This window comes from Symphalangus syndactylus, chromosome 8 (genome assembly GCF_028878055.3).
Source record: "Symphalangus syndactylus isolate Jambi chromosome 8, NHGRI_mSymSyn1-v2.1_pri, whole genome shotgun sequence".
In the NCBI taxonomy this organism is placed as follows: domain Eukaryota; kingdom Metazoa; phylum Chordata; class Mammalia; order Primates; family Hylobatidae; genus Symphalangus; species Symphalangus syndactylus.
In genome coordinates this window covers 78566011-78592967 of record NC_072430.2, presented here as the reverse complement: position 1 = coordinate 78592967, position 26957 = coordinate 78566011, and the positions used below count along the sequence as shown (strand labels likewise).

At 42.1% G+C, this 26957-nt stretch overlaps 1 protein-coding gene across 5 annotated transcripts in view; it reads left to right on the top strand.

Annotated features, from left to right (window-relative positions):
• The window catches only part of WIPF1 (WAS/WASL interacting protein family member 1), a 122616-nt gene that overhangs the window by 70422 nt on the left and 25237 nt on the right, over window positions 1–26957 (top strand). For 3 of the 5 annotated variants that reach the window (XM_055289793.2, XM_055289792.2, XM_055289796.2), the window contains exon 2: window positions 26058–26146. In XM_055289793.2, the coding sequence (XP_055145768.1) occupies window positions 26096–26146 (51 nt within the window). In that variant the 5' untranslated portion in view covers window positions 26058–26095. Of the gene's footprint in view, window positions 1–15692; window positions 15953–26057; window positions 26147–26957 lie in introns of those variants that run through there. The other 2 variants (XM_055289794.2, XM_063645599.1) reach the window with 2 other exon arrangements.

Below are 26957 nucleotides of genomic sequence, written 5' to 3'. Positions count from 1 at the left end.
TGTCTAATTTAGAAATATCAAATATCTCCTAAGTGCAGGATGAAGAACTGTGCAAAGTGAGGAACATCCTGTCACAGGTCTTCACTTGGGAAGAGCCAGGTGGAAAGGAGATCAGTTGTCCTTCTAGCCCAGGACAACTGGAAATTACAGCCCACCAAGTAGATTGCTAGAGTTGCTTTGAATGACCTGTGCTCAAAAGAGATTTTTATCATCAAGTTTGCAATCATAAAAAAAATCTAAACTAGATTCTACCTTTTCTAAAATATTTGCATAATGGCTAATGAAGATGGTAGAAATGAGAGAAGCTTGAGTATTCGTTAGGTCAGCCTAAATTACACCTTGATTTCTGGGAACTTTGGTCTTGTGAACACTAAAATAAGGTGACTCAGGGTCACAACTGCTGTTTTCTGTACCTTAGACTTTAGAAGTTTACAGATGTCTGCATGTGCGTAACATAAACCAAGGCATTGCTGCTTTTGCCTTTGAGGCAGGAAGAGCTATGGTAAGATGTGCCTAGAGGTCCTACCCTCTCCTCCGAGCATGGGATAGAAACATTTCTTAGAGTGGTAAAAATTCTCATAGACTGCACAAAATTAGCCACAGCTAATAAAATAAAGGTAGTCCTTGGTTTATGAACATTTGTTTTATAAACACATAGAAATGGTCACTGCCTACCACCCAGTCAGTCTACGAATGGTTAGAATATTTTATTTTGTTTATGAAAAATCATGGAGCTTTTAGGTAACCTTTAGGTTCAGATAGGAGGAAATAAGGAGAGGACTAAATCCCTGTGATTTTTTTTTAAAATCCAGATAACAAACCACTGGAGTAAGATATACTAATAATGGAGAAGACAATAAATAAATGTATCAAATTGGCAAAGATTTTGAAATGTCATAATAGCACATGTTAAAAAGAAGAAATGAGTACTGATGGGAGTATGCAAGCTAAAACTTTGAGAAAATAATTTAATTGTATGTATCAAGATTCCTTAAAAAAAAACTGTTCATGTCTTCTAGTGATTGTACTCTAAAAATTTATCCTAAGGAAATAATATAAAATGATTACAAAACATTTAGATGCAAGTACATTAATTATAATAGGATTTGTAATAATGAAATTGGATGCAATTTAAATGTCTCACAATAAAAAATATTTACATAGATAATAGAACATCCAGAAAATAAGATATGCAACTATTAAAATTGTGTTGAGAATAATATGGGGAAATGTGAAAAAGAAGGGTATGTACAGACGCACGTACACATCCAAAGTATGATCCCATTTTAAATACAAACAGAAAAAGAAAGAAAAACACTGGAAAGAAATTCTAAGATGGTAACTGGTTTTCTCTGGGTATCAATGGGTGATTTTTAAAAATAGGTGGGGTATGGTGGCGCACACCTATAATCCTAGCACTTTGGGAGGCCAAGGCAGGATGATTGCTTGAGGCCAGGAGTTTGAAAGTAGCCTAGGCAACATAGCAAAACTACGTCTCTACAAAAATAAAAAATTTGTAAAAATTAGACAAGCGAGGCAGCATGCACCTGTAGTCCCAGCTACTCAGGAGGTGGGAGGACTGCTTGAGCCTAGGAGTTTGAAGCTGCAGCGAGTTGATCATGCCACTGCACTCTGGCCTGGGTGATAGAGTAGGAATCTGTCTCAAAAAAAAAAAGTTATTTAAGTGAAGGAATCAAACTATGAAAAGTGGGAGAAACTTAACAAAGTTAACCCTAGACAGTGTGTGACTGTACTATGTGGTGTCTTCCTCCAACTAAATGTCTTCTCTGATCTCAAAAAAATTCACCATCATATGGGTTAACATGGGTTAACACCTCTCCTCTCTTTTAAAATAAAAGACAGCTTGATTTCCTCCTGATGCCTCAGTGAGATCATCTTATCCCAGGAAAGGGAATTACAATTTAGGGTAAGAAATATTTGGGGGACAGGAGCCCCTTAGTGTCCTGCATGAGACCAAGGGAAAGTTTGGAAGTTGTCTGAAGGTGGGGGCAGAGGCAGAAGCTGAGGCTGGGGAGCCCCAGAGAGGGACGACCCTTCCTCCTCCTTCTCCTCCTCCTCCTCCTCCTCCTCCTGATACCACTTTTAAGTCCTTTCCTTTGAGGACTCAGAACTGAAGTTTTAATTTAGTGACATTATGAACTAAATATACTTTTGTGGGCTGGCCTAGCAATATACCATTAAGTTTTTTTGTTTGTTTGTTTTTGTTTTATGGAAATGGTCCTTGGATTGAAACGACTAACCCCCAAAGGACTTTGGAGCCATGCCCATTTGCATCCTAGTTTGCCTGGATTAGCGCTGCTCTGACAGTGATCTTGGTGAGGCTGCTCTTCATAATATAATATGAGCTGGGCCTAAATGAACACCTGCACAGCCCGAAACAGAGGGTAAATTTCCTTCCACACATCATCAATGCAGATAGGAGTGTAAGCTCCATGAGGGTGGACAATGTTGTCTGTTTAATCTTTGTAGTATCTATCCCCTAAAGCAACCTTGGAACATGAAGATACTGAGTATTTGTTGAATGGCTGCTGTGCATGGAGCCCTAGCACAGCTGCTCGCTAGTTAACAGTGGCATTAGAGACACACAAAGATTATAAAACACTTCTATTTCTAGAAAGTCATCTACAGTTTTGTGCGTTTTTCTTTTGGCTGGAGAAGAGGGCCGGGAGGTTGAGTGTGGGGCCAGATCTAGGGGGAAAAGGTCAGTGACTGCAGGGACCTAGAGGTTGGAGAAGCTCATCTGGAAGGAGGAAGTGCTGGTGACAAAGAGGTGCCGTGGTCAGGAGCTGGGTGGGCTGTTGACCAAGGCGGAGGTTATGTCGGGCTATTCTGACACGTTGACCTTAGCCACAGTTCCCAGACCACTACTTATTTGTCTTGCCAAGACACAACTGCCATCCAAAGCCAAGAGTAGCACCCAGCTTGAGTTTTGTTTAATCATTGTTTCATTTTATTTTTGTGTGCTTTTTGTTTTTATTTAATGATGGTGGGGGTGAGGCAGGGAGAGACCATTTATATTTTTTTTTCTACTTTGTCCATTTATCTTCCTGAGGGTGTCCTACAAAACATAAACCACATGTGGTTTTTATACCCCAAATTTTTGTGGTTTGTTATTCCCAAACTAGTCAATATTTAAAATGTAGTCATGGAGCTGCTTTTTACATAAGCCACCAACTGATCATTTTGTTGGAATGGATCTGAAACAGAATGAAATGGTCCAAGTCTTTGGATTAAGCAGCTTCCGTGTTGTGGGGAAATGAGTCAACACGGAGCAGAAAGAAAATAAAACCCACACAAAATGGTGGGGAACTGGTCACCTTCTGATCTCACATTTTCTGATCCTACCACCACCCCTGCATACCTATTTGGAGTTAAAGGAACAACATATGTGCACATGCTCCAGCAGGAAGCATTTTCCTTTGTCTTTCCTGTGGCCTGATAGGGTATTGACCCCATCGAGACAACCTGAAAGTGTTTTTCCAATAATCTGTTTCCCCGGTCAGTCATTTGAAGAATCCAGAAAAGCTGAATGAGAGGAGGGAAGTTCTTGGAGGGAATCTGGGGTCATTCCAGTAGAACAAATTCTGTTCTGGCCAAGCCACTGAGAAAAGCAGGATCTGCTGAAAACAGGAGAAAGAATCACCCATGCCTCTGTGATATGTTTGGTAACAAAATGTGAAGCCCCTTCACAGGATCAGAGGTGAGTAGCTGTGGTGGTCTCCACTGCCCAGGCTGGATGAGCAGAATCATCTGATTGGCCTTTCATGACTTTAAACGGAGCTCAGGCACATGTAGACATCCCAGGACCACCAGAAGCAGTGGCTCCCAGCCCCGACTGACCCCGTGCCCACTTGTAATAACAGTATTTTCTAATGCCCTCTTCACAATCTTCAGTGAACCTTCACAAATAATCTGACTTCACACACAATTTCCCTCCAAATCAATGTAGTCTTAATTTAAAAGAGAAATAAAAGGAAAGTAATTTATTATAAAATAACTTCAGTTTGTAAGTGGTCAGGTACAACTCATCAGAAAACAAAAGTACATGGTCAGGTGTTTGCGTGTATGCGTAGGATCACGGTGGGTGTGACAGCTGCCATTGCAGGCCCTCTTGAGTTAAAGACTTCAGTAACACCATTGACATTGTCCTTGGGCTCATGATTTTCCAAAGGGGCAACCAACTCTTGGTAAATATCTGAACAAAACAAAGTATTTCATTTGTATGACATTTGCATTACCGGAAAATACAGGGAATGAATACAACAGTGCAATAACTATTTTGAGTTTATATATAAATTGGAGTTAAGGTCTAGGCTCAGATAACTAGAAATAGTTTTTTCAGCCACGTCAATATGTAACAGGACCTTTGAAGGTCATGTGGGACAGTTCTTTACTGAGTGAGACAGTGTGGTACATTGCAGATCATCTGAATCCCAGGAAGGCCCCCCATTCTTATGGCACTCACAAATGCCCACTATTTCCTGTCCACCTGCAGAGTAGTTGGGTCTGCCTCTCCCAGGCAGCTGCACTAGCCAGGCCTGGCTTATATGCAGTCAGAGGGCCCCTAGGGGAGTCTTAGGTCACTGTGCCCTTCCCACAGTGTTCAGATGGGTGGTGTCAGGCCCAGAGGTGCAGAGCTGTTTACCCTTGTTTCCTGAGAAACCAAGGGAGGGGCCTTTAGTGTCTATATAGTTCTGTCCTCCAGCAGGTGACACCGAGTAGCCATTTAGCTACAGAGAAGTCTGAATAAGGAACAATATGGTTACTTTCACCAGCCCAGAAGTAATTGTAAAGGCCCATCCTGGCCTTTATACCTAATGATTAGCAACCAAAGGGAACACACAGCTATCTTCATGCCAGTGGCTTCTCTCAATGTGTGTGCACAAGTATGTACCTGGCAGGATGTGAAGATGGGGCTTTCCACCAGTTTGTCCCTTGGGTTGCAAGAAGCCTCTTTCTATCATTCACATGGGTTTTCCCCTGGGGGCCACTTGTATTGGATGTTGGTAACTGGGAAATGTTTGCATTTTAATTAAATTACCTAAGACAAGAGAGTGCTTAGAAAAAAAAAGAAAAAAACATGAATGGTCTTTCCACATGTGAAATCATTTTCTCTTCAAAGAAATAAGGCAAATGATGTTCCAACCTCAGCATTTGTATTTGTTTGCTTTTTGTTTCTTGGTTTTTGCTGAGCACAAAACTGCTAAACTCAGCATGGAGAGGTGAACTTCCACGCTGTATCCTCAGCATCTAGGGTACTGGCATCAGGCACACAGGAGGCATAGAATACAGATTTGTTGGATATGAGTACGTGAAGCCGTTATGGGACTGTCCTTTCTAAATAGTCCTGGGCCTCTTTTTTCTCACCCTAGTTTGGTTCCCCTGCCTCTTTCCAAGTCAGTCATCTCACTGTTTTCTAACTCATTCTCTCCCTGACACTGGCAAACAGCCCTGCTTGAGAAACAGTTGTTAAATCTGTTGGCAGGGCCCCCATATTGTCTTTTTAAATGGCTGTCTTGTGTCCACCTGTTGGGAGAAGCAAGAGCCTCCCCAGGTCTTTTTGGAGGAGCAAATCTAACACATTTCCACTTTATCCTGGCACCTTCTTGCCTAGAGCCAGACATGGAGCAGCATAATCACAACCCCAGGTTAAGTGAAAGTTAAAACTAAACTTAGAGCTGGAAGTTTGTAAAATTCACTTACAAATATTTTCAAGCATCTGCATTATGCCAGATACTGTTCTAAGTTGTTGGGGCAGCAGCAGTAACCAAGACAAACTCTGCCCTCATGGAGCTGCCTTTCTGGTGGGAAGAGCAGATCAGGCACAAATACTGCAGAACATGAGTGGAGTGAGGGGAGCAGCCAAGAGAACAGTGTCCTCAGAAGAGGGAACAGCAAGCACAAAATCCGTAAGGCAAAGAGATGGGGGGAGAAGGTAGGGAAAGAGGTCAAGGAAGGAGAGGGGAAGTGGGGTAGTGTCAAAACCTTGAGGACCTTGCTAGTCATGGCAAGGACTTTAGGTTTTACTTGGTATAAAATGGAAAGCCACTGAAGTGTTTGAGTCCGTGAATGCTGTAGTTTGTATGTGTCCCTTGAAGTTCATTTGTCAGAAACTTAGTCCTGAATGCAACCACGTTGAGAGGTGGGACTTTTTTTTTTTTTTTTGAGACATAGTCTTGCTCTGTTGCCCAGGTTGGAGTGCAGTGGAGCGATCTCGGCTCACTGCAATCTCTGCCTCCTGGGTTCACACCATTCTCCTGCCTCAGCCTGCCGAGTAGCTGGGACTATGGGCACCCGCCACCACACCCAGCTAATTTTTTGTATTTTTAGTAGAGACGAGGTTTCACCATGTTAGCCAGGATGGTCTCGATCTCCTGCCCTCGTGATCCGCCTGCCTCAGCCTCCCAAAAGAGAGATGGGACCTTTAAGAGATGATTAGGTCCTGAGTACTCTGCCCTTATAAATGAATTAATGTCCTTATTATGGGAATAGGTTAGTTATTGCAAGAGTGGGTTCCTGATAAAAGGATGAGTTCTGTTTCCTTCCTTCCCTGCCTCTCATTGTGCATGCTCTCTTGCCTTCAGCCATGGTAATGACACGGCAAGAAGGCCCTCACCAGATGTGGCCCCTCGACCTTGGACTTCCCAGCATCCAGAACCGTATCTGGCCTTTTCATAAATTACTCAGTCGCCAGTATTCTGTTACAGCAGCACAAAACAGACTAAGGCAATGAATTTTTTCTGAGCCCTTAATTTAAAACTTCTATACTGCAGTATCTCTTCACATGTGGTACTAGAAGTGTTAGCACTAAGACCCCAGGAAAGAGAAGCCAATTTAGCTCTTCTACTGGCCACAAATCCAACAATACCTAGTCAATTCCCTGTTTTAGGAGATGGCTTCAAGCAGAATAAACTCTTCCTAAGAATTTATAAAGCCCAGAGTTGGCTCTAGGTGGACCAAGACTTTTCCGGGATTGACATTGATTGAACATCTGTTAAGTGTCATTCAGGCATCCTGCCAGCATAAAAGATGAGTAAGATGGGGCCTGCGCGTCAGGCCCTCACTGTCAGAGTTGTGTTGCCCAGTGTGATAGTGGCTCTGGAGCACTTGAAGTGCTGCCAGTGGTAAAGTAAACACCAGTTTCTGAAGACTTCGTGCGAAAAAAAGAGTATAAAATACCTAATTCATAATTCTTTTCAAATGTTTAGTACATGTTATAATGATACTATTTGGGGGGATTTTCATTTTTTTTGATACTATTTTGGAAGTAGTGTGTTAAAAGAAAATATTACAATCTCACCTATTTCTTTTTACTATTTCTAACATAGCTCGCAGAAAATATAGAATTGCACACGTGGCTCAAATTGTATTTCTACTGAACAGTGCTGTTCTAGAAAAAAGGGTCTGCTCTTTTGTTGGTTGGAGTTTTATTTTTACTTTTTTGTTGCCTGTAATAATGGGTGTTCAGATTTTGAGAGTTTACTCCTTTTCTGGGAAGAACCACTTGTTCTTTGACCATTGTAGGGGAGCCCTCATTCTATCCAGTTTCTCCAAAAGCAAAAGAAATTATTTTGAGAAGTAAAAGGTAACTTCTGTAACTCTGTAAGTTACCTATACAAGTCTGAGCATTTTTACACTAGATTAAGCAAACCTCTTTAACAGCCTCTAGTGGATGAGGAAGGGAATGAGCCACGTCTTTTTTTTTTAATGCTTTTTGTTATGGAAACATTTTAAATATATATGAAAAGCAGACAGAACTGTGTAACAAACTGCTGTGTACTCCTCACCCAGCTTCAAGAATGGCTATTTCATGATCAATTTTGTTTCATTTGTACCCCTACCCACTTTCCCTCCTTTTCCATATTACTTTGGAAACAAGCCCAGGCATCATATTTCATCCACAAATATTTCAGTATATATCTCTAAAAGTTAGGGATTCTTTGTAAAATACAACATAACCGCAGTAACATTATCACACCTAACAATTATCAATTATCAATATCTTAATATCGTTAAATATCTGAACAATATCCAAATTTCCAATTGCCTCATTTTTTTTTTTTTTTTTTTTAGTTTATTTGACTCAGGATCCAAGTAACATCTGCACGTTGCTTTTTTTTTTTTTTTTTTTTTTTTGACACAAAGTCTTGCTCTGTCGCCAAGGCTGGAATGCAGTGGCATAATCTCGGCTCACTGCAACCTCCGCCTTCCGGGTTCAAGCAATTCTCCTGCCTTAGCTTTCTGAGTAGCTGGGATTACAGGTGCTCACCACCCCACCATGCCCAGCTAATTTTTGTATTTTTAGTAGAGACAGGGTTTCACCATGTTGGTCAGATTGGTCTCGACCTCCTGACGTCATGATCCGCCTGCCTCTGCCTCCCAAAGTGCTGGGATTACAGGCGTGAGCCCCCACGCCGGCCCACACATTGCTTTTGATTGCTGTACCTCTTGAGTCTCAGGCTCCCCTCGCTCTTACTGCATTGGCTTCATGCTCAGTCTCCACGTCTATAACGTGGGTATAATACTGCCATTCCAGCCCCACACCTCTAATGTGGATAATATACTACCAATTCAGTCCCACACGCCTTAGAATAAGTCTCACTACATCTCCTTGGTTCAAAAGTAGTCACATGGGCATCTCTGAACCAGTCACTGCAGCCAGGGAACCCAAGGCTCTAATTAGCCAGGGCTGGTCATTTTCCATTCCTGGAATCAGAGTAGAGTTACTCCAGATCTGGATCATAATCCCAAAAGACACAGTCCAGAACACCATAATCCCGAATGCTGAAATTCCCAAAGATGAAAATCCCTAAAGTATAAATCTCTAAAGTCTAAAATCCCAAACATCTAAAATCCCCAAAATCACAATCACAGAATAGCTGCATCATGTTAGGCCAGCTCTTTGGACTATCTCCGTGCAATTGCCCATCATCTATCCCCATAATACCCTTTTCATATTGCGAATTTTCTTTTTAGTTCTTTTTCTTATTTTAGTTTTTTTTCCACTATTTTAAATTTTCAGCATGATTTTTTATAATTCACTATGCCATCTATTTCACCTTTTCATCATTTCCAATACTGGACATATACATTGTGTAGAGACTTTTGGAAAATTCTAATTCATTAAATGCATTTTTTGCAAATTTAACTCCATAAAAATGCATCAGCACAGTATTGACTTTGTGTGTAAGCATTGCGCATATACATAAAAATGTTGAAACATCCTCAATAAATGAAGAGATGGCCTTTTATACAAATCTGCGTTTGTGAAAGAAAATTTCTTGAGATCTCAGCTCTTTGAGCAACTGCCTATGTGGTAACTGCATGTCACAGTTTTTTATTGATCTCATCAAAAGATTCTTTGTCACAGTATTTCAGATGACCAAATTTATAAAGCTGGGGACACACAATACCAACTGTAGTGATATGCATTTGTACACTTCCCTTCTTGCCCTATTTCTTTATGAATACAGATGTCTGCTTATAACTTCTATACCTGTGCTACTGTCGTTAGAATACCTGAGTGTTTATGCTTGCAAAAATATTTGTGTTATTATTGTCTATTTTTTTGTGTAAAATGGCCTATGAAGTGTTCTGTCATGTTTTTATATGTTTCTTAAATAAATCCTCCTTTAAAATGTAAATAAATATCTTTCAAATAATTCTCTATTATTTCTTCCAGAATTATATTTTCAGGATTTTGATCTTTTGGGATTTCCATATTCAAGATTCTGGTGTTTGGAATTGTGTCTCTCAGGATTATGATTGTGTCCCTCCCCACTCTGTCTAATGTTAGCATGCCATAGAGAATTTGGGTTTTCCAACCCGCAAGTCTCCAAATTATTTGACTCTCACCCATCTTGGTTGCAGATCACAGCCAAAAAAGGCCTCTCTTAACAAAGCCGTATTTTTTCCCTCTGTGCCTCTAGTCAGTTTTGAGCCTACATTTATCTCTTTCCTGTGGATCTTACTAAAAGACACAAGAAATAGCCAACACACTGCACCATTCTAAATGTTTTTCTAGTGAATCCATTAATGGTGTACCATGAGTAGGCTCCTGTCTCAGACCGAGGAGTCAATAGGTGGCAGCATAACTAGCTATTTTGTTGTCACTTAACAAGGACTGCCAACTCTCCAGTCCAGGCCAGCCTGCGCTAGCCTTCCCCAACCTTAAATCAGCCAGTTGCACATTTTAGGCTTAGTCACATTCAACACTCACTTCTAGTACCAATTCCTTTATCACTTAAGAGTCTTTGTATTGCTAATGATAGAAAACGTGACCATACCAGCTTAAATAAAAGAGAGAATTTATTTGCTAATATAAATTAAAGGTCTAGAAATCTTCAGTTATAGATAGATTCAGGGCTCAACCAACAACACCAGCACTTGGTTTTTCTCCGTCTTCCAATTCCCATTTTGTTGGTCTTGGTTTTAGACCCCATGTGGTCAAAGGATGAGTGCAGCAGGCCCATCCCCTACATCCTCAATAGATCTGGTTCCAGCCTCATCCCTCAGGGACAGAGCTCGCCTCAGGCTACAAGTTTCCTCGATTCTGATGATCACAAGCCATCACCAGAAGTCTCTAGGGCCAAATGAATGCAAGGCTCTGATTAGCCAGCCTTGAATCACATGCTTTTCCTCTGTCTGGAATGGGAGCGAATGCCTCTGGATGCACATGGTTTGAGAGTGAGCGCGGGATGATTCTCCACACAAACAAATGGACATGATTATAAGCAGGAGAAATGGTTGCTGAGCTGCCAAAACACAATGGAATACACCGCAGACTTTTCCCCAAGTAAGATTATATCAATTTATATTAGCAGGGTACAGAATACTACAAGGTTTGTTTTTAATTTATCTATGTTTCTGAGATTATTTTTAAATGATCAACCCTGTATGTAGCTGTACTGATAATTATGTGGTGGAGAGGATTATTCCTTTGTTTCTGCTCTTTTAAATCAAATAATTCCCATATTTTAACATTTTGAAAATAGATTCTTACAACCAATGCATGTCTTTAATCTGGTAGTGTTTCTTTTTCACCCTAAAAATCTATAAGGGGTCATTCTGCAGTATAAGAAGGAATAATGTAAGTTTTAGAACTGAGGGATGCAGTATTATAAAACACCTTTCTACTACTGGGGAAATACTGCACCATAACAGGTAGTCATGGAAACACAACTTGAAAAACCAGAATTATTAAAAACTTATGTTGCCATATTTTACACATGCCACTGTTGCACTGATTCAGTCCATGTTGACTGGGGGCCACGGCAGGAGACTGTGATTCTTCAGCACTTTTTCTACACTGGCTAGACCTACATTATTGTTTTATAATCTTCTGCCTGCTCTTGGTTTTTTATTTCTATAGATTAATATGGAGGATTCTTTATGTGATTGGTCTGCAAGCCTATTGGTTATTGTTTTACTCTGTCATTAAGCTCAGACTGATGTATATTAAATGGGAAAGAGATATGCATTTAAAATTCTCTTTAAGTCCAGAATTGTGATTGTCTTTATTCATCCAGGCTTTCAATCCACTTATCTCAGGCCTTTGGTTATAGTATAACAGCCTCTCCCATCCGCATCACAGCGTTTCTCTCCACCCTCTTTCTTCTGCCTCTTCTTATACTTACAGAAAGGAGGTAGGTGGTATCACCCGAACCTGAAATGAGGCTGAAGACATTAATGGCGCTGGACAGTGAAGTGGAGCCCAGGCTTTGGCCACTGCTCTGCTGCTGCCAGCTGTGTGACATGGGCAGGATGCCTAACTTCTCTGGACCACTGTTTCTTCCTCTGTAAGTGGTGATGTAGATTTTGATCTCTGCAAGTCTCCTGCAGCCTTAAAGTTCTTTTCTTTTTAAAGAACGTGGCTGCTGGAAAAGCTGACACTGAGCTTGGAACTCCGCCTCACCCAGGAAGGCCAGACAGCACTGTTACATCCAGCACCTGTGGGTCATCCACTGCAGAGGTGGCTTCCAAAGCCTCTGAGGTCAGCAGTGTGGTTGTAGCTCTCCCCTACCCACCACATGATCTCTCCCTATCTCTAGCTTTTCTTGCCTTATTTTCTTTATCTTTTTATTTCCTTCCCTTCCTTTCTGATTGTTCTATTTGTTTTCAAATTTCTTAATCCATTTTTCTCTTCACATTGCTCAATGGTGTAAGCCACCTGCACTGCTTAAGACTCTGCCTGCACTGCCAAGCCCACTGATAGGCCAAGGGTTTTACCTGCTGACCTTTTCTCTGGAAAATTTCCCTTTAACAGCTTCTCCCAAGAAGGCTTAAGTCTAGTCTTGGCATTTGTTATTTACCATTTCAGGGGGAACAGTCTTAAGCTTTTAAAGGAACATTATGCTGGGCATAGTGGTGGTTCACACCTATAATCCCAGCACTTTGGGAGGCTGAGGTGGGCGGATCACTTGAGGCCAGGAGTTGGAGACCAGCCTGGCCAACACGGCGAAACCCCGTCTCTACTAGAAATACAAAAAAAATTAGCCAGGCATGGTGGTACACGCCTGTAGTCCCAGCTAGGGAGGCCAAGACAGGAGAATCGCTTGAACCTGGGAAGTGAAGATTGCAATGAACCAAGGTCGTGCCACTGCACTCCAGCCTGGGTGACAGAGTAAGACTCTGTCTCAAAAAAAAAAAAAAAAAAAAAAACAAACATTATGCTATAGTAGAATTTGTAAGAAACATTGATTTTCTTTTTCATTCAGCAAACACTATTTTCAAACACCTGCATTAAATGCTGAAGCAACAGCAGAAACAAAGCAGAAACAAGATGGACAAGGTCCCTGCTCTCATAGAGCTTGAATTCTAGTGGAGAGAAACATACAAGTAAATAAACAGATAAATAAGACAGTGTCAAGCGGTGACGTGTGCTATGCATAAAAGAAAACAGAGCAGAAATGGGTCATGAGGGAGAGCATTTTTGCTGACATTTGAAGAATAAAAAGGAACAAAAAGATGAGTGTACCAGGCAAGAGTACCAGGCTTGCAAGTAAAAGGCCCGAAGATGCAAATGAGCTTGGTGCATTTAAGGAACAGAAAGATGTGGAAGGTAAATTAGCAAGGCAGAGTATTACTTGAGATGAAGACAGAGAGTTAAGGAGGGGCCAGATTTTGTGGGTCCCTGTGGACCTAAGAGTTTGGACTTTTTAAGTGAAATGAGAAGTCATTGGAGGGTTTTACGCAGGGGAGGAACATTATCTAATTTATGTCCTAACATGCATAGTAGACACCTGATAAATGTGTCCAAAGTTGACTGTAGGAATAGACTCAAACTACACAACTACTCCCTTGCATGTCTTGGGGACTGCAGCCTTCTAGGTGACATACTCCCTTCTAAGTGAGCTTTTCCTAAGGTAGGGGTCTCCAACCAGTCTATGGCCCCTTAGGAACCAGGCCACACAGCAGGAAGTGAGCAGCTGGTGAGCGAGCGTTCCCTCCTGAGCTCTGCCTCCTATCAGATCAGCTGCGCATTAGATTCTCAGAGGAGCAAGAACCCTAAAGTGAACTGCGCATGCGAGCTCCTTACGAGAATCTAATGCCTAATGATCTGAGGTGGAGCAGTTTCATCCCGAAACCATCCCCACCCCCTGCCCCGACTCCGTGGAAAAATTGTCTTCCACAAAACCGGTCCCTGGTGCCAAAAATGTTAGGGACCACTCCCTTAAGGGATGGAAATAGCCATGAATGGTATGTGTACTGACAGAGAGAGAGAGAGAGAGAGAGAGTGTGTGTGTGTGTGTGTGTTTGGGGTGTCTATTACTTAGAGAACTTCAAAATAATTCTGAAAATACGTAGAGAAATTGTCATATCGCCCATGTTCTCTTTTTAGACCCGACTATAATTAGACTTCCCCAAAGATTCACCCAGGCGTTTACTTAATAGTTGATCAACTTTTCTGTTTTCCTGAGGGTTTGTATGGGGGAAGTGGCTGATAGCTGCAGGCCTCCACCTCTGTCCAGCCCCATGCCTGCAGGTATTTATTCGTGTATGAAGTCACGGGTGGACACCAGGCCAGAGTTAGACAAGAGGCAGTCCCTGCCTTCAAGGGGCTCCAGGCAAAGCAGAGGACTCTCAGTCACTTATTCTTGGATACTCCACTCCAGGAACTGTGCCCATGGCCTGGTATCATGAATCTGCTCATGCAGTTAGACTCCTATCTCAGGGAATTTTGAGTTTAAAAGATCCTTAGACATCATCTGTCCCAGTACTCCCCAGTAGGAGCACTTCTGATATTTTGAGTGGGACTGTCGTAAGCACCATAGGAAATTTCCCATTCCTGGCCCCGCCCACTGAATGCTACAGGCCCCTGCCCCCACCATTCCCACTCACTGCTCGCCACCCCCAACAGCTACCTGAGTTGAAAATTACTCATTTAGCCCAGTTCTATCACCTTACAGGTAAGGCAGTGTTAGACAACATACGTTCTTTTCATGCCTCTGGCGTCTGATCCTAGCAGAATCAGGACCCAACATTCAGATTTTACAATGAAGCTAGTTTCTGAAATATGCCTCTTTTTTAAATTCCTCAACTGTTACTGTTTTCTCAGAGTTATATGCTATGTGTTGCAAATGTAAGTCTGAACCTTTAAGATGGGTTAAGAAAAACTTATGAGCATTTTCAGATCATTCTATACATAACTCAAGGTTTTGATAAAATGTTTTCTACATGTATTCCATCGCCATCCACCTCTTGAGTTCTTTAATAATGAGAAATCTGACTTTCTTCCTTCTGCCCTCTTTATCTCTATGCTTTTGTCAAGCATCTTCTAGGAGAGTTACTGTTACCCCATTAAGTGTGGGAGACAAACATTTTGGCATAGAAAGCTATGGATCTGCAGCTGACTTAAGCTGTATATTATTTACCCTGACTTGGACACCAAAATCACGTTTCAAAACTCGTTTGCTGCCAAGTATGGTAGCTCAAGCCTGTAATCCCAGCAATTTGGGAAGCTAAGATGGAAGGATCACTTTGAAGCTAGGAGTGCAAGACCAGGCTGGGCAACAAAGCAAGATCCCATCTCTACCAAATATAAAAATAAAATAAATTAGCCAGGTGCAGTGGCATATGCGTGTAGTCTCAGCTACTCAGGAGGCTGAGGCTGGAGGATTGCTCGAACCCAGGAGGTCAGGGCCACAGGGAGCTATGATTATGCCACTGCACTCCAGCGTAAGTGACAACAAGACTCTGTCTCTAAAAAAAAAAGAAATAAATAAAACAAAACCAAAAAAAGAACCTCATTTGCCTTCATACACCTGACCTGCTCTCTTTACCTGCATTTGTAACTTTCTCCCCACACACTTGAATGCCCCGTAAATGAGAAGAAGCCCTTAGCCTAATTAAGAGATAAGGTAAGGTAGGTAAGAGCTTTTCTTTCTTGAGTGACTCTTTTCCCTATTTCTCAATGGAATAGTCAGTATTTACAGTGATACTTTCAAATATAATTTTCCTAAAGGAATCTCAAGTTCCATGAACAGTTATTTTTGTGGGAATATCTAGAATAAAGTTGGACTCTTCACTGAGTGGAGGTGCTCATCTCCTCTTATCACTGTACCAAATAGCTGTGTATTACACCTTGTGGGGAGGAGAAACATTTAATTTTTTTTAATTTAGGTTTTTTTTCTTGCTTGCTTCTTAAGCAAAACCAATCTAGTTTCTTTTTCTGCAGCAAAGGAGGTAGGAACAAACAACAAATTAATCAGACAGGAAGCGAATAACCACAGAAGGACGTCTGCCTCTGACTCAGTATGTCACGTTTAACAAGAGGCCAGAGCACGTCCAAAATGGCTGTCCAAAAACGACCCCACACTTGCGTTAGAAGATGATACCTTTTTCAGGGACAGTTTTCTCTCTTGGCTCCTGTCCCACTGGCCCTCTGTCTGCCTGTGTCCCTGACCATGGCTCCCTGCAGTACCCTTTAACGGTAAGAAAAATTATATTCAAACTAAGTTTATTTCCTTTATCAGCTACAGGGAAGAACTAAATGGCTTTTAATGGACCATAGTATGTCGAGATAAAGTTGTTTAATTTTTCTGTAGAACACCATGTGAGCTATTCCTATTGCCCAAAATGCTAGTTTCACCACTATGGTGATTGTGAGTGATTCATAACTTATGCTTTGCGCCAAAATGTAAGCAAGATTTTCAATAGAATTTTTTTTGACCACTGGACAAGTTTGGATCCACAGGAATTTATTTTCCCATTTAAATTGGGGGCTTATGTCAGTAAATATATCCTTTTGGTGTATGATACACTTGTCCACACAACTGCCTTTGAATCTTTGGTGTGGCCAGCAACAATAAGTGCTTTAAAGTACAAGGAGCCATTGGAAGCTTCAAACGAAGACACCATGGAACTAAGCTGTTGCACTGTTGCTGCCGATGTGCTATTTAAGTTCAAAACTCAAACTAAACCACTTCTAAGCAGAGTCTTTTATAATACGATTTGTCTTTTAGAATAAGTCTATTCCTGTTATAACAGGGTGTGCACAATTACTATCGCAAATCAAATTTTATAGCATTAATTATAACTTTATGTTTAATATGATTAATGTTTTGGCATAAAATATTGTGATTTTAAAAATTTCAAGCCATCTACTCAGAGACTTACAGAGCAGAACTAAGGAAACTTTTTACATTAAAAAACTTTTTTCTGGAATATGTAGGAAGAAACAATTTGACTTATGTTCCTTTCTCTCCGTGAAGAAATATAAAATAAAGCTTTAAAAAACTCAGAAGGCACATATAACTTTAGTCACTAAGTACAAGTTTTTTGTTTTTTTTGTTTTTGTATTTTTAGTAAAGACAGGGTTTCACCATGTTGGTCAGGCTGGTCTCAAACTCCTGACCTCAAGTGATCTGCCCACCTCGGCCTCCCAAAGTGCTGGGATTACAGGCATACAAGTTATTTTAAATAATTTAATGGCATAACTAGTATATGTAGTACAGAATGGAGAGGTGGTAAATGAAAAGGCTACTGAAAGATTCTAACTAAGCAAAGTAAGACAGCTTGGTAGAGAGAAAGATGAAAGACTGGGGAAAGAATAGGACAGGACAGTGAGAAAGGAAGATGAGAAACTGGGGAAAGGTTTTGAGGTTGATCTGTGTGGAAATCATACTCTTACAATTCACTTGGACTACAGTGCTATGTGTTAACTTTATCAAGCTTTGTTCTTCTGAACTGGAATATCATCCTGTCAAAACTCTTCCTTTTATAGGTCTTCGATGTCTGTGAATTTGTATTAATTTTAAAATTAAATGTGCACAATAGTGGATTAAAACATAATTTTACTTCATAGCAACCTTTATTTCCCTAGCAGTACTCTTGCAGTAAAATTGTGTCCAAGCTCCCAGCCAGTCTTAATGATGTTAGAGATGCTTCAAAATGTCTTCTTTGAAAAACACCTTTCCTACTCCCCGCCAAAATAAATCACCTCCTTATCTAAAAGAACTATAAAAGAAGCATTTCTAGGTTCAGCAGACTTAAATTGACATTTACCATTAAGAAGACAACCTAATCAGACGTCGCTGAAGTATTGTTTTCAATGATGATTGACTGAGAAAAGAGCAGTACATTTTGAGAAATGAGGGATTCTGTATATGGCAAGCGTGTGCTCCACATTCAGCTCAAATGGAGACTAACAATGCATAAGAACCAACTGGCTGAGGCTGCTGATTTGCTAATAAAGCTGTTTTCCTCTTCTCTGCCTTTTGCTTCCTCTGGAGTCCAGCTGCCTTTTCCGTTTCCCCTCTTGTATCCATGGCCTTATTGCTCTGAGCAAGGACCTTCAGCTTGGAGAGAGGAAGAGTAGCAATAATAGAAATGAACCTTTCTGCAAAGGTATTGAAAGTTTCTAAAATGGCCAGACCACATGCTGGGGGGAAGGGACAGTAGAGCTGTTGCACAGTGACTCGCGTCATAAAATAGAAACTCCAGGCAACTGCAGCTGTGAAAAGATTGTGTTAAAGAAACAGGATGACTGTGGTTTACTGCGAGCATCAATTTTCCTGTTGAGCATTTTTTACAGGAAGTTGAAGAACAAAGACAAATTCATCTTAATTACTTCTAATGGTTTTCAGATCTTAAATACATCCAGCTAAGTTTGCATCATGGAGGAGTATCTAAAGAATAGAATCAAGAATAATTGAGTAGGAATCCCAAAACGAGATGCTTTTTAAAATTCACCGTCTTAGCAGCAATTTGAGTTTGCTCGATGATTTTATTTTTTCAGGGGGACTTGGAGTGGATTCACTGTCTTTGTAATGAATGCCCTTGTAGTTGTTTTTTATGGTTGTAATAACTCAATATGAATTTAAAAACCTTTTCTCAGGAAAACACTTTTGTGTTACATGTATTATAAATTTTGTTCTGTTAATATTTTTGTATATAATTGTGTGTGTATGTGTATGTGTGACACAGAGAGACAGAGAGGGAGAGAGAGAGAGATGTACATATACTTATAAGCTGGAAGGCCATGTATCAAAATAACAAAGAGTTACCTCTGGTTATTACCCCTAACCCTTTTTCACATAAAAATTAATTATTATTCAATGCTTCCTTTAGTGGTTAAATACAACTTCAGTGCTTTTTTTTCATCTTTGTATATTTTTGTATTCTCTACAATACAAAAGGAGAAAAGAAATCTCGAAGAAAACAACAAACAAAAAACTAACCTGAAGATGCCAAAAGCACTCAAGAAATACATAGATAAAAATGAGTTAAGAGCATTATATATAAAGTAAAATATAAATGAGTCCAGGCATGGTGGCTCATGCCTGTTATCATAGCACCTTGGGAGGCTGATGCGGGTGGATCACTTGAGGTCAGGAGTTCAAGACCAGCCTGGCCAACATGGTGAAACCCCATCTCTACCAAGAATACAAAAATTAGCCAAGTGTGGTGGCGCGCGCCTGTAATCCCAGCTACTTGGGAGGCTGAGGCAGGAGAATTGTTTGAACCCAGGAGGTGGAGGTTGCAGTGAGCCAAGATCGTACCACTGCACTACAGCCTGGGCAACAGAGCCAGACTCTGTCTCAAAAAAACAAAAATCAATAAATAAATGTAAATAAAAATAGAAAATGAGGGCAAGACAGCAGTTGGATTTTTGAATCTATCCAGTTATATTATTTCTGATACCCTCCCCCACCCCCAGCAAATAAAATATTCCTCTATTAATTCAATCTTTTGGGGGAAAAAAAGTTTAATTTTCCACCATTCATTTTAGGTGTGATAGTATTTAAGGGTTACTTTTAGCAACATTTATAGAGCAGAATGCTTTATATTTTTGAATATTCCAAATTAAGGATAAACGTAATTGGATAAAGCTGCTTCTTATCTTCTCTAATGGAACCCCTGCCCATGTGAGATTAGAGACTGGCCTTCGGAAGATTGTCAACTGTGTTCACTGGAGGACTATTAGGAATCGCTCCCCACCTCATGTCATTCTGTAGTGTAGGCCCTAGGCAGTGCAATCTAGAATGAATTTTAAGTTGGCTATGAAACTAATAAACAGTTTATTTAAATAACTACCCCATTTTCTTGATCCCAAGGAAGGCAATCATTTTACATTCAGGTATGAGTCTGCTTTCCTAGATGAGCACATTGAAGAAGAAACCCTGAGTTTCCTGGGGCATGTCTGGACTGAACTGTGAGCTATGGTTGACCTCTAGTTGGCCATGCCATTGAGGAGAATGTGTCCCCTGTACTGGTGGGGAGTGGGCTGAGCGGTTCTCTTTCTCTCACAGTGCTCGTTGTAGCCAACATTGCATGTTTAACCAGTGGGTCCAGGCTGCAAGATGCCTTAGTTGATCTGGGATCAGTGAATGTTGTCTAAATGTAAGTGTTAAACCATGATGTTGACCTAATAGCATTCTAGTAAGACCAACGATGCCAGCCATTTCATTCACAGAACGAACTAGGAAGTCCAGAATTTCTGAATGTTGGGGTGGTGTGTGTGTGTGTGTGTGTGTAGGCAACAAAGAAGAAACAGTAAATTTTTAAAGTCATTTATGCAAATTATTTCACTCTGTTCTCTCAACCCATAAAGCCAATTCCTTACGAAAGGTTTATTGATAGATCTCTCCCCTTACTTCAGCTATTTTCACCTAAAATTTGATTATTTTTGAATGATTCATTCACTTATTAAATAAACCTTTGGCAGTCACTTACATACTCTAAGGATCTGGCTGATTTTTAAATTTTTTAATGTATGATAATCCAGAAATATCTTGGTGAGAAATCAATTGATGGATAGTTTATTCAAAGGCCATTATCTTATTGTTTCCACAATGGATAATAGACAAACATATGTTGTTAAAGCCATGTGTATTAATTTGCTAGGACTGCCATAATAAGATACCACAGCCTGGGTAGATCAAATAACAGAAATTTGTTTTCTCCCAGCTCTGGAAGCTGGAAGTCCAAGATCAAGATGTAGGCAGGTTTGGTGTGTTCTGAAGCCTCTTTCCTTGGTTTGCAGACAGACACCTTTTCACTGCGTCTTCACTTGACTTTCCTCTGTGTGAGCACATGCCTGATGTCTCTTCCTCTTTGTATGAGGACACCAGTCAAATTGGATTAAGATCTCACCCAATGGCCTCATTTTAGCTTAATCACCTCTTTAAAGACCCTATCTCCAAATACAATTGCCTTCTGAGGTCCTGAGGGTTAGGAATTCAGCATATCAGTTTGTAGGGGGCATAGTTCAGACCATAATACTGTATGTGAAAACAAAAGCCTTTTCTGTCCCTTGGGTTTTCTTTGTGTACGTAGAAGTCAACACACAAAGTAAAGATTTTAGAAAGTCTGGCTTTTCTATCATGAAAGTTACTTAACATTGAAATTATTCTTAAAAAGAAATTAATTCTGAAAAGTGTGTCTTCTTAAAAGTTCATTGCCTGGGTTGGGGTGGGGTAGGAGGGCAAGGCCCAGCAAATGGGTAGTCATGTGATCCGACACTGCCGAGAGCCCAACTAGTCTGGGAAGCCGGACACAGGCACAGCAGATTCTGATGCAGGAGATGACTGACCACACTGGGAAACTGCTGCTGAGTCCTTTCCCTTCTCGGGTCTCCCCTGCACCCAAGTCAGCTGCCTTTCCTGCCATGCTCCCATCTCCAAGGGAAAAACCAAATGCTGGGAGGCCCAGTCATCAGTCGGCCTCATTCCCACCCAGGCAGATCCACCCACAGCCACTGAGCAAAGCTGTGGCCCCTCAGACTAGCCTCCAGGTCCACCCCTCCTCTGCCAGGCACTTAGCAGCTTGTACCAGCAGGACCCATCCTCACCCTCGGAAGGACAGATCTAAGCCCTGTCCACTGACAGCTTTGCTCCCCCAGGCCATGCTGAAAGGCTTGCACACACCATTTCATTTAATCTGCTCAGCAACTTCCTACTTAACAGATGGGAAAAACAAATTCCCATCTGAATCTGCCAGGTGGCAGAGCAAGGATTCAGAACCAAATTTGCCTGACCAAGGTCTCATGTTCTCCCTTTTTCATTCTATAAACCCACTGGTAAAGCCCAAAGGACTCCTTTTTTTTTAAATTTAATTTTAATTTGTTTTTATTTTATTTTATTTTTAGAGATAAAGGGCTCACTTTGTAGCCCAAGCTGGTCTTAAACTCCTGGGCTCAAGCAGTCCTCCCACCTTGACCTCCCAAAGTGTTGGGATTATAGGCATAAGTCACCACTCCCAGTCCCAAAGGGACCCTTTTGTGTCTACATTTAAATGCATAAAATAAAATACAGAGAATTACAAAGGAAACTAATTTATTAAAATATGTACTTCTTTATTAATGGTTTAAACAACAAGATCTAGCAACAGATCTAAACGTTGCCAGAATGTTGAAAATTATTGATGTGTAGTTGTAATATGATGTGAAAATATCACGTGAAAACTATTGGTGAAAGAATATCAGATATTATGGTTTGTGGCCTACATTCATAATCAAAGGAAATGCTACATTTCAGTTAGTGCTTAGTAGAAATAATATGTACTTTTTTTTCATCCAAGTTCATGAACCCTTGAATTCTATCCACAGACTCTGGGTGTGAGGATCCAGGCAGGAATGCCTGGTCTGTTAGGATCCGTGCTCTAGGGCCAAGGCCTTCAGTAAGAACTGGCTCTGGCTCTGATGTGGGCTGTCAAGTCCATGAGAGGAGGGAAGCCCTCCTCTCCCAAGGCCTTGGGGCTCTACTTCTCTGGGGAAGTTGGAAGCTGCCAGGAAAGTAAGTTCCAGTATGCAACACTAGCAAGCCCCTCTGAAATAGGGCTGATTCTTTTGCCCGGATCTCACAGTGCACTGGGGTGATGCTGGGAGCCCTTCCAGTGGCAAGCACTCAGCTTGTTTGTGTGATACACAGTTCTTTCACTGCATATATATTTAGTAAGAACCCTACTTTGTGCCAGGTATTGGCAAGACCCCATGGAGTCCATAGGCTGGTGGAAAGACAGCCAAGAAGTGGGCCTGGCGTGGCCGGTGGGCCCAGTGTTGGGGCACACAAGCTTGGTCTTCTTTGATCCAGGGGCTGAGTGTGGTGGCAGTATTGGAGTCTGGGGTTTCTCACACACTTCCCTTGAGGCCCCAGCCTGGAGAAGTCCAGACCGTGCCCAGCAGTTGTTCAGCTAGAAGGGAGGAGAGAGGACATGGCAGCCTCCCTCATCTATGTTACCACTGAGATTGGAAAGGGACAGTTAATCTGGAGGGGAGTGAGAGATTGGGCCAGGGAAAGCAAGCCATGCAAACAGAAGTCTGCAGAGGAAGAGAGGAAAGAGCACTTAGTTCTGCACCACCCTCTAAAAAGTGAGAGCCGTCACCTGCAGACCCTCTCCCCACTGTCCATCTGAAGTAGCCAGGAAGGAAAGGCAGCACTTCTTTCAATACCTCAGACCCTTTAATAGCATCTTGCTCCCTGAACCTTGGTTTTGCCCGCTAATTTCTGCAATCTGGCCTTGGACCTGGCCCCAGCCATGACTGTTGCCATTTCTTCCACACTAGCCCTCTGGACCATGAAGTTAGCACGCCCTCCCTGGAGTTGTCATCCAGAAGTTAATATACAAGTCAGTTAGTGCACAGACAGTACTGAAACAGCAGTAACAGAGAATTGTAAAATAATTAAGGAGGCCTTTCAGGGTGGCAGCCCCTGAAAGGGTCCCCATTCCACAGTCTGCCCCCTAAGCTGTGCAGGACAGAAGTTCAATTTGATCTCTGCTACGAGAGCCAAACTCATGACAACCATACCCATAAGAGGTTTCTGTTAGTTGACCAGAATATCCACTCCTTCCTAGATATTAGGATCACAGAATGACAGAAAGTTAATTGGTGAACATGAAGTCAGACAAAATAATCTTGAGGGATTTTTCATCAACCAAGCACGTGGATGCACTGTTCCCAAAGCCCATCTCTTGGGCCCACCGGGCAGACCAGGCTATCCCCCTTCCTTGGTAAGCCTTACCCAGCTCTGGTCATACCATTGATTTGGCTCCAGCATCTTTCACAGTAGTCAGGCCTGAATCAGATCCCTTTCGTTCCTGCTGGTCCTAGGAGACGTCTGACTCCAAGGCCTCTGAATGTGCCGCTGGAGATGCCCCTTGATGGAGGACCCCCTAACACAGGCACCCAGTCCTGCTCACAATGCCCATGTGGCCCTATGGGTGACTAATTGATGTCATGCCAGAAAGAGCAATTTAGGAAACATACTTTAAAAGAATCCTTGCCTGAGACAGTCTCTTACTGAGAACAGCATCCAGCCTAGTTAACAGGTGAGCTGTGGCACTAATTCGCCTGCCTGAAAGTGTTTATTAGATTATTAAAAGGGCAGTGAGTGAGTGATTGAGTGAGACAGTGTTGTCCAGCAGAAGAGCAGGAACCAAAAGGACATGACTGAATGAATTGCTTCAGGGTGTTTTAGGGAGTGACTTAATTTCTCTGAGTCTATCAAATGAGCACAGCTATGCTGGCTTCCGCTGTCTTAGGAGTCAGAGACCACGCAAGGATAGAGCCCTGGATCCAGCGGATTCTCCATACATGAGAGCTGCTGTGGAATTTAAAATTTTCATTTTCTAGACCGCCCACTTTGAATGGGACTCTTCCGAACTGTCTTAATTCTTGTTTCCCGGCGGCTGTGACAAGTCCAGCAGTGTCTTTTTTAGCTTCTTCAGTCCATTTCTGTTCACAGAAAGCAAGCCATCTAGCATTATTTCAATAGAAAGTATTTGTTTAGGTTTCGGTTTTCCACATTAACTCTAGTGGTTGAACTAAATGAATATTTTAAATCCTAAGAAATTGTTTTCTGCAATTAAGGGACTATTGGGAGTTTAAAAAGCCTGACGGTGGCTCACACCTGTAATCCCAGCACTATGGGAGGCTAAGGCAAGAGGATGGCATGAGGCCAGGAGTTCAAGACTAGCCTGGGCAACATAGCAAGACCCCATCACAACAAAAATAAAAGATAAAAATAAATTAGCCAGGCGTGGTGGCATATGCCTGCAGTCCTAGCTAAGCTACTCAGGAGGTTGAGGCAGGAGGATTGCTTAGGCCCAGGAATTTGAGGCAACAGTAAACTATGATTATGCCACTGCATTCCAGCCTGGGTGACAGAGCAAGACCTCATCTCCAAAAAAAAAAAAAAAAAAAAAATTAAAAAAATTTTTTAAAAGAAATATAATTTTGCAGTTTAAAATTTGGGACACATGTCCTGTAGAAATAATGTTATTCAGGTGGCCAGTGACCCAGACTGCCCACTGGTTTAAGGCTCGATCTCTACATAGGGCTTTAGTGCATATGAATCACCCAGGGATCTTGTTAAAATGCTGAAACGAATTCAGTTGGGGGCAAAAGGGACTGGGAGTTGACATTTCTAACAGCTTCTAGGTGGTGCCCACGCTTCCCATCCAGGACCACAGTTTGTGTAGCAAGGATGGGGTGGGAGAAGCTGGCATTGCTTAGGGATGAGAATAGTGGGTGAGGCGTTGTCCTAGACAGGGCAGAGGGAGCAGGGGTTCTAGTGAGGCGAAGGAACAGGACTGCAAGGATTGGAGGAAATGGGGAGAGGGCTCCTGGCTGGTGTAACTCACCAGGCACTTCCTGGCCATCGTCTCTTCTGGCCCTGGTGTTTGCCAGGCTGCCCTCTCTGCCCTGCCCCCTCACCCACCTAAACTTTCCTACCCAGCTACAGAATCTGGTCTTCCCTTTGTTCTCAGAGCAAGCACACTCTGCAGAAAGGCTCTTCTTTTTTATTTTATTTATATATAATTTTTTACCCAAACAAAGGTAAGACAGGCTCTTCTAAATGAAATGCATTTCTGGTAAACAGCCTGGGAGTCCTAGGTCTGACTTCTCATGCCCGCTCTGTTTTCGCTTAGATCCTCTGAGGAAATGCTAAGGAGCACAGAGATAGGGATGGCTGGTCTTTGAGTGCTCCAAACATAAGGCTGACCCCCACACGTCCACCCTGCCTCACCTGCTGCTTCTTGCTTTCCACCTTATATTCTCCATGCCCTCTCCCTGGAGGACTAGGAACTTTGAGGGCGGGACTAGAAGTAGATTCATTTTCATATTCCTGCAGTGCACACACAGACTTGGCGAATGTTAGGAATAATGGGAGGAGAAAGCCAGAGGGGTGGGAGAGCAAGAAAGGATTGTCATGGAAATTAGCAAGGAGGAGAAGCCACTGGAAGTGAATTTGTTTTCAGTGAAACTTGGCCAGGATACATCCTAGCAGTTGTGTGAGACCTTCCTGCTTAACTGGGCCCACCTGGGTGGGTCATGGCCTACTGTGGTGGGTGGGGGGGTGGAGCCGAGTAAGGCACTGGATGTGGCCTCCATTCTCTCCAAGCACCTCGGCTCAGAAGCCCCTCTGCCAGGATCCTTCCAGAACAGTAACATTTTAGCAGTGAGGTATAAAGATAAGCCCATCTCTTAAGAGTTGAGCTAGGTGGAGCTGTCACTTTGGTGAGAAAGTGAAGGCAGATTAGGACAGCATTACTAAGATTACATCTAATACATGATCGCATTCTTGTTTTTCCAGATTTATCAGCAAGACTGTTGAACGCATAACTGCCCAAGATGCCTGTCCCTCCCCCTCCAGCACCCCCGCCGCCCCCGACGTTTGCACTGGTGAGTGTCTCCTCCCCAAACACTTTCTATGCATAAAGCAAGCCAAATGAAGCCAAAACCTGGCATGCATGTGTTTGTATTAAATGTGTTTGCATTCTGGCTTACATGTGATACAACAGGCTTTCCCAGTGCCCAGAGTAAGCCAAATCCTGAAACCCAGCAAATACAAACAACACGAAGGGTTTTGTTTGTTTAAGGTCTCATGTGATGGATAGTACATGGGTGGAATGTGGCTGATGAGGTGTTTTCTGCCGCATCTGCGCAGGGACATGTGCTGGCCCAAGATAGGGTTTGCAGGAGCAGTTCTGAGACCAGTGTGCACTGTTTTCATTCAGATGAACTCAATGTCTGGCCTTTAACTTCTGGGCTGGACGGTCTAGAAAACCAGGTCTCTGCCTGCAGTGCATTCCATTAAAGTGTCTTCCGGTCTCACTCCTTTCTTTTCTTTTTTTCTGCCTTTTCCCCTCTTCTTCCCAATCTGTTTTTGACAAATATCTCCCTCCACCACCTCTGCCATACACATTCACATCCTCCTTTAAATCTATACTTGCATTTAGGCATTTAGATGTTTGTTTCCCAAAAGAATTTCTTCAGTGGATTCATCCTGGTCTTTTTTTTTTTTTTTTTTTTTTTTTTGAGTCTCGCTCTGTCGCCCAGGCTGGAGTGCAATGGCACGATCTCGGCTCACTGCAACTTCCACCTCCTGTTCAAGTGATTCTCCTGCCTCAGCCTCCCAAGTAGCTGGGATTACAGGCACGCACCACCATGCCCGGCTAATTTTTGTATTTTTAGTATGGACGGGGTTTCACCA